We start from the raw sequence: 10,931 nt of genomic DNA, 5'->3' as shown, positions 1-10,931 counted from the left end.
CAGAAATGCCTCAAACCACAGCAATATATGGCTTACATTGGGGATTGGAGTTTGTATACTGTTGCATGTTTATGGGGCAATGGCAATGCAGTGAGTGTGTGTGTGTGTGTGTGTGTGTGTGTGTGTGTGTGTGTGTGTGTGTGTGTGTGTGTGTGTGTGTGTGTGTGTGTGTGTGTGTGTGTGTGTGTGTGTGTGTGTGTGTGTGTGTGTGTGTGTGTGTGTGTGTGTGTGTGTGTGTGTGTGTGTGTGTGTGTGTGTGTGTGTGTGTGTGTGTGTGTGTGTGTGTGTGTGTGTGTGTGTGTGTGTGTGTGTGTGTGTGTGTGTGTGTGTGTGTGTGTGTGTGTGTGTGTGTGTGTGTGTGTGTGTGTGTTTGTGTGTGCGTGCGTGTGTGTGTGCGTGCTTGCGTGGGTGCGTGTGTGCGTGCGTGCGTACATGCGTGCATGGATCACTACTACCCCCCTCCCGGGGAACTCCGGTCAGTTATAAGTATAGGGTTTAAGTGTCTAGCGGTGCTTCACTGTGGTTTGCCAATGGCCTGGAAGGGTGGCAGCAGGACGTTGTTGTTGTCAGGGCTCAGGCAAGATGAAGATGGGGCCGCCACTGAGCACACGTTGGTCCTGGGGCCCGTTGGCCCTCAGCCCCCGGCGCACGCGCCCCGTGCAGTGTTGAGTACAGCGGGAGTCTCCTTCCACGCACACCAACACATGACAGTGCAAGAACACCTCCTGTGTCTCTCACACACACACACACACACACACACACACACACACACACACACGGATCAGTGCTAAAACATCGCGTCTGGGACCGAAACTCTCAAGTACTTTCTTAGCGATTATTCTATTGATTACTCTTTCGATTAGTTGATTGATCAAGAAGTGCATTATTTATATCTTTGCTGTATATGTTCATGGTGGGTTTTGTGAGGCTATATACTTGTTTATACGTGTGGTTTCTTTTAGCCCGCCACCAATCTGTATGGTAATTAACCTGTGATGTAATATCCCATAAAAGCCATCTTTTATCTGCAATCTTGTTAGCCACCCTGATGAAGGCATTTGTGCCGCAACACGTAGGTGCATTAGCCACTTTAAATGAAAGTCGTTTGATTTTTCTACAAGAGTGCCTTGGTCCTTTTTGCATTATACAACACTGGTTTGAAATATAATTCTGCATAAAAATAGTGAAGCCTCTACATTTCTACACAGATTAGTTTATGCATTAATATGCAGCACAAAGAGTGAGACCGGCCAGTTGGCTCTCAGCATGCTTCTCTCACTCACACGGCTGTCCTTGCCGATGAACTTGAACACGGGGACCTGGTAGTGTTTGGAGAGTTGGTCCTTGGAGGTATACTGTCTCACCGTGTCATCTGAGATACAGCTGGGTGGGGAGAGGTTAATCAATATCTTAACACAGAGATTCTCAAACATTTTAATGTCAACAACCTCCGGCTCCATAGTGTATTATGTATTTGGCCGCAGAGCCCCATCTGAAAATATGTTATGCCAGGGACCCCATAACATCAGATTAATGTTATTAACTAATTTAGCTGGGGACCCCTGGGGACAACCAGTGTCTTAGCACAATACCTAGAGATCCTAAGTTTGTATTCTTTCCTAACAAGCTGTTATTTCATCACCATTAGCTGCCTTGGGGCTTTTGAGCCGTCGTGCTGCTGTCACAAACCTGGAAGTGCATTGTTTGTCCTGTCTATAGAAAAGCAAAAGGAGAGCAGTCCCTGTGGATTCGGGCGGGGGATGACATTAAGCCAGCACTGAGTGTTTCCCATTTGCTTCTGATAAGGCGTGTTTTCGATTTCTCTACCTAAGCCACATTCTTCTGCATCTATTCTGTTGTTTGCTCCCAACATTAGTTGAAAGAACAGTGGCATTTTTCACTAGATATTCCTCCGAGGGGAATGGAGATTTTCTGTCCTATAAGCATCAAGGTGCTTATTTGAAAGCCTGGTGCAGTAGTAGGACACATACAGCCGTTGCTTCTGGACGTGTTGGACATTATTGAATTGTTGGAGTCTGTACACATAGCAGGCCTGGAAGCTGCTGCTGGGATTAATAACCAATACTACTACTGCCATCGTGCAGCCAGTAGGGAAGCTGGAAGTACCCTCACTAAAAACGCCGGGGCAACGCTCCACACGTCCCAAACGCTTCTCCCTTCTGGCTCCAAAACTGTGGAATGCACTTCCCATTGCAGTCAGAACTGCAGCATCACTCCCAATCTTCCGCCGTAGTCTGAAAACCCACCTTTTCAGACTCCATCATGGCCCATAGCACTTACCCTACCCCCTTAGATAGCATTTCTGTAGACTTAGATAGCATTTGATACAGACTTATAGCATGTTATGTAGACAGCACTATAATTGTATGTAGTCATAGCACGTCATATTACATAATTATGTATAGCATAGTATAGTATATATGTATAGTTTATATGTGATGATAAATGCTTTTTATGTGATGTATTCCCATGCTTTTTTGTTCTTGCTTAATGTAAGTCGCTCTGGATTAAGAGCGTCTGCTAAATACCTAAATTGTAAATTGTAAATTGTGCCCCATGAGCAAGGCACTTGAGTTGCAGCGGCTCAGGAGGTAGGAGCGGCCGCTTGGGAAACACAAGGTTCCCGGTTCAATCTCCCAGCTCCCCCTGGGTTCGTGTCAAAGTGACCTTGAGCAAGAAACTGAACCCTAGCTAATTGCTCCCGGTGAGCAGGTTGGTGCCTTGCATGGTTTCCGTCACCATCTGTGTGTGAATGTAATGCACATTGTGAAGTGCTTTGGATAAAGGCACTATATGAATGCACCTTTTACCATTATGCACGGTTTGAGAAACACTTTATCATAATGACCACATTGGGCGATATGGACACAATTAAATATCACGTTTATGACGAAATACCATGCAGCTAAATTCCATAATTTAGCTGCATGGGGACCACCTGGAACCTTCTCAAGGACCACTGGTGGTTCCCAGACCACTGGTTGAAAACCACTGGCTTAAGTGATTAAAACCAGGAAAAGACAATACTTATATCATATACTTATACACTTACAATATACTTACAATATCCAAAATCCCAGACGATAATATATAGTGTCATATCAATGTACTGTATGTCTATATCAATATAATATTGATGTATTGCCCAGCCCTCATGACCACACTATACATACATTGCCTGTTGTAATGCATCACATTCTGTGTACAGTCAATTGATAATACTCAACGTCGGGTCTAGGGACCAAATGTGTCGATATTACAGTGCAGATTGGGGTCCCAGAAATAAAAAGTGTATCAAATAGTGGCCTGTGGCCTCTAATGCATATAGCCTACAGTAAAACTGGGGGTCCATGAAATATATTAAAAAAGGTTAGAGACTCACTGCTCCATTACTCACCCGTCCTTGATGAGGTAATACTTCAGTGCCTGGTCAGCCTTGGGGCTGGGTGTAGCGAAGCAGCTCTCCACCAGCGCAGACAACCCCTCCACTCTCTCCCGGGGCTCCACTCCGAAGAACAGGGAGTCCTGTAGGCGGAGCTGCGGCGGGGCGCTGTAGGGCTCCGAGAACTCTGCACTCTTGAAGAGCTCCAGTGAGAAGGGGAAGACGCCCTCGCTGTGGCCGGCCAGCTCCAGGGCAGAGCTGCGCAGGGCGGCCTGGTAGCCGTCCGACACCTGGTACTCCCTGGGGAACTCGCAGGTGACGGGGAGCAGCAGCTTGCTGGTGCGGACTATCATGTCGCGGCTGCTGCCGGGGCTGGTCCTGGGGAGGCCCGTTACCAGGTTGGTGCCCACGATCTTGTCATCCGTTACCTGGGGGGGGGGGGAGACATTCAATTCATATAGTTTCACTGACATTTCCAGGAGTTTGTGACCTTGAGCCACCAAAGGTAAAAGAAAAGCCCTGTGGAAGGTGATGCGGTCATGGGGTCAGCAGACTCTCTCTCGAGACAGACTGTCGGCTCACAGTGCTGCGTGCGTACCCCTCCCCACACAGAGCAGGGGGCTTACATATACCCCCAAGGCCAACATCCTGAGAGATGAATAGCACTTTATCTATATTTGTTCAAATTAGTTCAACGCAAAATGCTGCGTTCAAGTTCAGGAGACTTCGTGAAAAAAGCAATTCTTCTGAATGCTGCCTTCCGGTATTAGCCTCGCGTTGCGATACTAATAGCCTCGGGGCATATGCATAATATGTAATAGGGGAGGGTGAAGTGTGGCTGCGCCAGGCTATTCCGGTATGGAAAGGAGTGGCATTTCTTTCATCATAATTTAATTTAATTATTTTTCTCATGAAATAATTTCATTCCATCATCGTAAATGCTGCATTCGTGGTCTGGAAAGGGCAGTTGTTTTACAGACAGGTATAGGGCCTTTGGTGTCTATATGTGTGCACGTGCCTGGGCACTGACCTCCACCACGGTGCCGCAGGTCTTGAGGCTGAAGCTGAGGTTGACGTGGGTTCCGTTGGAGACCCCACGGCACGAGGAGTTGGACAGGAAGAGGTCCAGCCCTCCGACCAGGTCCTTAGGGACTGACACTCTGATGGAACTGGAATCACACTGCACCGGCACTGCAGCAGCAGAGGGAAGGAGACAGACAGGCACGCTGAGGCACGCACGGTATGATGGGAAACGGTCCAATTACCTGCTATCTAGTGCATGTGTTTCTTTCTGTCTGCCCGCGGCCCGCCTGTCTAACTGTCTGCGAAAGTGCGAAGTCACTTGTGTGCCGCTGACGTTTCTGTCAGTCTCTCTTTTATTCTGTACATAATAGTATAAAGTACCTTCACACAGGTGAACTTTTTTTCTGAGACGCTTTGATAACAGAAAAAGTGTCTAGAAAAGTCTAGAGTCTAGAAAACAACAGTACAGTCCACACACACACATCGACAAACATGCAAACATTCAGGCATCTATTAACATATTAACACACACACACACACACACACACACACACACACACACACACACACACACACACACACTCACTCACTAATCTAAATCTCACCCTGACATTTGAGTTTATCCTCTCCCAGTTCCAGCCCGCGAGGACAATGGCACTGATAGGAGTCCCGCAGTGCAGAGCAGCCATGGCTGCAGCCTCCGTTGTTGGCATGACAGCCAGCTATCTCTGCACGGTGCAAGAAGAAAGAAAAAGACAACCCACAAGGATAATGCACGCCACGTGGTTACATTGCCAAGTCACCTCAGCACCACATGGTGAATAAGAACACAGGAACATTGCCTTATAATACCTTTGCAGTTGCGTCTATCTTCAGCCAGCGCGCGGCCAGGCCCACACTCACAGCGCCTGGAGCCTTTGGTGTTGACACACACCTCCGCACACCCCCCGTTGTCCTTCTCACATTCATTCACATCTGAACACGCAACGCAACGCAACACAACACAAGCCAACAGCATGAAATGTTAATGCTTGTAGTTTGGTTTCTACAGTATGTATACCTCCTTGGAGGTCCAGTTGAATGGAGTTTACCAGATCATGCTATCGTCAGTATGCTTAGCGTAAATGGCCAAGCTCATATGCCACACAGCAGTGACTAAAATACTTTCCTCTGACTGACGTAACTTTCTTTTACCAATGCCATTCATCTTTATCATCCATACTTGTAAGATAAATACCATATGGCTGCAACAGACATACAAGGGGGGCGAATGAATGGTCTGTAGCCAAAGAGCTGCCATTCATGATGAGAGTGAGGAGACATCATCGGCAGACAAAGTAAAAAAGAAGGCATCAGGCGTTTCTCACTGACACATTTGTTCCATGAGTGAACGATGTGACGGAGGAACTGTCGCGTGGCGCGAGCTTCTCATAGTGTATTTGTCACCCCTCATTAGCTGTGCCGTGTGTCTCCATCTCTGTGAATCCTCCTTAATACACTTCTTTCTCTGACTCCCCCAACTGCCATCCTACAGCTATAGCTGCACCCCTACTGCTCAACAGCCTCCCTCCTCCACTGCCATCCTGCTACAGTTCCACCACCCCCTCTACTGCCTGTCCTCCTGCCACCTCCCGCTATAGTGCCACTGTGCCAGTGGTGGGAAAAGTACTTAAAATGTAACTTGAAACTAGTAACCCTTTTGTTTTCTTCCAAATAATTGTAGTTGAGTAATAATAATATTTGCCTCTTAGATGCAATGGAGTAGAATAAATAAACGTACTGAAACGTACTTATTTTGATCTTATCAGCGTACTTCATCATACATCATCTCATTCCGGCCAATCAGAAGTCTTACGCAATGTTTGTGTTTACACGAACACTCAAAATTGTCTATTCATTGTCACTGGCACGCATTTCATATTTGTGTAGGACAAAGTTTGTGTTAGCTGGACATAAGAGGGGCTATCGCCCCAAATACCTAACATTTTTACTTATTATTAAGTACAGTACTTCAGTAAAATGTAATGTACTTAGTTACTATACACCAGCGCACTCTGCTGCCACCTCCCGCCACGGCCACCCTGCACCTCTAGACCATGAACACCACGGCCACCCTGCACCTCTAGACCATGACAAAAACAGATACCAGTACCCAAAAGGAGTGGGTACCATAATTAATTTATATGGTTAATATGGTTAATTAATTAATCCCCCTCCCCCGCTGGCATCCTGCTGCCACACTCTGCTCAACGTTGAGTCAGCAAATGCACACTCTAGCCTTTGTGTTAATTTAAGGGTACTGGGTACAGAGCATGCCAGCGTTGGCTCAGATACGCTATGCCCAATAATATTAGTCTAGAGTACTGTAGAAAATAATCACATTATGCTGTGGACTGTTGGCTTGTCGGATGCTGCAAATGTGTTGTTTCCATGGTGATATTGGGAACATTCCATAGAGATAAGCTATCACCAGGCATTAAAGCACGGAAATCTGTTCTTGTTGGCAAGCAGCGTACTAAACAGTATAAATAGATTGAAATGAAGATTCATCCTGAACATACATAACAGGATAAGTCACTAAAATCCATAACAAGTAAGCCAAACAAAACATTTAAATCATGTTTGTTTTGCCTTATTTCTCGCAAACCTTTTTTTTAAACTTTCCCACGCTGTTGATTCCCTTATCTCCCTGAGTCATGCTTAATTTATACTCTGTCATACAATGGCGTCTCTCACCCAAAATGTATACAGCAGTGGTTTGCAAACTGTTTAGCTCGAGACCCAAAAGATTAGACGTTTTGCCGTGGACACAAACTATAGTGAAAATATCAGACCTGCTAATTTCACTAAACATAGTTTTTTTGTTCGTTTTTTGTAAGGAAATTATTCAATTTTTTTATACTAAATGTTGGAATTGTTTTCAATTGATGAAAAGTTGTGACTTTCTTGATTGGTCCGTGACCCAAGCATGCGTCCCACTGTTTGGGAAATAATGGAATACATCTGTTTACCCGTTTACCTGTCATCCGTCTCTCTCTCTCTTCTCCTCTCAGACTCACCCAGACAAGTCTGTCCATCAGCTCCCAGCACAGTCCCAGGGGCACAGCGACACTCCGCTTCGGGACACTGTCGACCCCTGCACTCCACCTCATCACAGATGTCATAGAAATCTGCACAACACATACACAGACACTTAGAACCCCCCCAAAGATACGGTATGTTCCGTGCAAATAAGAAGCACACATGATCGACCCACTGAGTGACAGCACTGAATGCACACACAGTGATATCATCAGTGTTTGTTGATTGAACCCCCAACACCAAAAGGGGTTCCCGCCCAAAATGGGTAGGAGGATTTCACTTGTTATCTTATCTTCATAAAATTGTCCTGTAATTGAGCTGTAATTATCCTCACTAAGGCTCATTATTATAATTTTTGTCTTCTCACTCTGTATCTCAGAGGAGGGCTGTGGAGTGTGGACAGTTAAAAAAGCTGCCTACCAATGACATCATCGATGGGGATTCCAAGCTAATATGATGTACAGTAGACCTACAGCCTTTCTCTTCCTGGGAAGTTAGAGCATGCTGAAATAGAAGCCATTGTTCTAGCATCAATAGAAAATAAAATAAAAAGTTTGAAATGACCACCGATGATGATTCCAATGGTAACTGTCCACAGCTCACCTCATACCACATAGTTCGCACCATTAATGAGGACCTGGCAATTATATGAAATAAAGGTAGAAAATGCATGATGGGATACGTTACCCATTTCAACCTTATATCCAGCTACACTAATCCAAGACGATGGCGATGGAGTTCGAGACAGCTTTGTTCTCATGTCTCACACGCAAGGTCAAATGACTCTGCATTTTACACAAAAATTGCTAAGTACCCTATTGGCCTGAATATAACACTACGTTTTTTCCCAATGGAAATATCCCAAAAATGGGGTTGTATTATAATCGGGGACTATAGACTATTTGACATTCAATGTTCTTTTCCCACAAATGAATCTTGAAAAATGGGGGTTCATCTTATTGGGCACAATACGGTATTATGCGGAGGATGATAGCTGCTTTCACTTTTTATTTACTTTATTGAAAATTATTCAGGGTTTCCTCACCATTCATGCACTTGTACCATCTACAGTTAATAAACACCATGACACTATGTTATTGAGCAACATTTTAACCGGAAGTACTGTGATGCACATTACATCACTTCTTTTACACTATACAGTATATATATTTTTGTCGTGGCGCTAGAGCGAGTAGGCTACAGCCAAAAATGACCTAACTGTGTACTCTGTTTCTGTTTTCTTGTTTATAATGTCCTCCTTACTCACGGCCACAGTAGACATGAAAGCAGACGGAGGGCCTAGGCAGACGGTAGACGTAGTAACCCCTGGGGCAGGCCTTCACGTCCACACTGGCGTTCCACTGGCAGCAGTTGTCATTGAAGCTGGCGCAGACGGGACGGGTGACGATGCCGTCGCGAGTGTCAGGGTGACTGCCGTTGAGCCAGATGGGCGCGTGGGTGCCGCAGTGGTTCTCGGAGATGCAGAAGGTCGGCATAGCGTCACCCGCCATGCCCGTGAAGCGGTACCACTCTCCCGACACATGGCTGTCACACAGGGGCACGCCTTTGGACTGATTGACGTGGAATTCTGTGTTCCTCCAGGGCTCATTGAGGCTGATGTATGCGGAGCATGGGTCCAGGGCTGTGACATACAGAGGGAGGAGAGAGAGATAAACATTGAATTAGAAATAAAAGGCTGGGGCGGTGCCGGTTAAAAACAGAGATGCACAATTAATTGGCCAAGTAGGCCTATACTATACAGTAGCCTATATCTGTTTTAGCCGATATTTGGTTTTATTAGGATATTTGGGTACAAAGCAGATCCTCCAATTCATGAGCATGGCTAAACATTGTGGAGGAGATATTTGTAATGGAGAAACTAACTCACAACTTGAGATTGCAAGAGACTGTATTCTTTGAAAAATAGGAGAAATGGTCTGAATATAGGACCCAACAAGATAACTAACAATAGATATATTTATGAATGGAGTATGATGCTTGATAATGATACATTATAATGTATAATGATACAGTATGAACAACACTGTAACTGAATGAAAATCTGCAAAATAATTATAAATAATAAAAACTAGAACTGAGTGCCATAACTAGCTCTCAATGATGACGTAATAAAGATGTGGATTAATCGGCTTTCGATGGTGACGTATATGTCGATCAGTGTCGGGTGGATTAAAGGAAAGGTAAGTTGATTAGCGGTATACTGTGGTTACTTTGTGTATGCCCTGTTTGATGCGTAGGCTATGTATCATAGCAGCATATGACGTCAGGGTATAACTGGTATAACTAGCTCTCAATGATGACGTAATAAAGATGTGGATTAAAGGACCCAATGCCAGGGTGTAATTGGTTTTCGATGGTGACGTAATGACGATATGTTTTAGTGTCAGGAGGATTAAAGGTAATGCCCCTATGTATACATGTATGTATACATGTATGTAATCTGACACCACTGCCATAGTAGTCATTATCATGTCATACGCATACACATCAAACGGCAACATGGACGAAAACTATTACTTGCGCGCTCTGCTTGCGCAAGTAATAATAAGATGAAGTAATAAGTAGTACTGTAAGTGTGTGTGTGTGTGTGTGTGTGTGTGTCACTCAATGTAGGTCTACTGTACACACTTGGTTATTTATTTAACTACTTAAGCCCGCTGTATGTGCCAGCTGTCAAAAATTCGCAGCCAGTCAACCGATTCTTGTGATGACAGCCCATACTGAAGCTGTCAGAAATGTACCCTGTGCTCTTTAGATACCTCATTAAAATGATATATAATGTGCATACAAAGTGTGATATCTTTTATTTTCCTGAAGCGGTTATAAGGCAAAGGTTGTAATCAAAACAGTGTTTATTCATAAGATAATGCACCCAGTTCTCGTTTATTCTCTTCTTTATATACCCTTTATTAAGTGGTATTGGTCATGTCGTGGCCGACATGACACGACCAAAACAAGTGGAGGAGTCTATTTTCTTCAGAAATGTAAATTTTTATACATTCTGTACGGTTTTAGGCATGAGTCAGCATTTGTAGTCTTTCAGTCATGGGCTTGAAGAATGTTAAATGATTTCCTCCTACCGGTATTAAGGTTATTTGTAAGGTCACTCTTTTGTTAGGGTACAGGCAGCAGTCTATCATGTAAATTGAGCTGTCTACAGTTAATTTGCTCCAGGAGAGCGGAGGGAGCATGCTCACACAAACATGTGCCTTTTTTTTTGTATTGTGCCGATTCTGCCGAAGACGACTCTAATTATAAGATGACCCCCATATTACAAGACACATTTGTGGAAAAAGAACATTGAATGTCAAATAGTCTATAGTCCCCGATTATAATACAACCTTGTTTTTAAGGATATTTCCATTGGGAAAATAACTTCATGTTCATAATCAGGTCAATAGGA

The 10,931-nt window shown here is 44.5% G+C and overlaps 1 protein-coding gene across 1 annotated transcript; it reads right to left on the bottom strand.

Moving 5' to 3' along the window:
* Nucleotides 1-566: 566 nt before the first annotated feature.
* Nucleotides 567-9,033, bottom strand: oit3 (oncoprotein induced transcript 3; the record flags this gene model as incomplete). Its single annotated transcript, XM_083774139.1, has 8 exons — nt 8,775-9,033; nt 7,486-7,596; nt 5,279-5,401; nt 5,032-5,154; nt 4,434-4,594; nt 3,419-3,831; nt 1,284-1,383; nt 567-725 (listed from the first exon to the last, which is right to left on the bottom strand). Exons 1-8 carry the CDS (start codon nt 9,016-9,018, stop codon nt 567-569), a joined length of 1,434 nt encoding a protein of 477 aa, XP_083630265.1. The 5' UTR covers nt 9,019-9,033.
* Between the last annotated feature and the right edge of the window lie 1,898 nt (nt 9,034-10,931).

This window comes from Protomyctophum parallelum (genome assembly GCF_964188405.1).
Source record: "Protomyctophum parallelum genome assembly, chromosome: 10".
Lineage (NCBI taxonomy): Eukaryota > Metazoa > Chordata > Actinopteri > Myctophiformes > Myctophidae > Protomyctophum > Protomyctophum parallelum.
The sequence above is the reverse complement of the archived record's forward strand: the minus strand, read 5'-3'. Positions and strand labels throughout refer to the sequence as shown.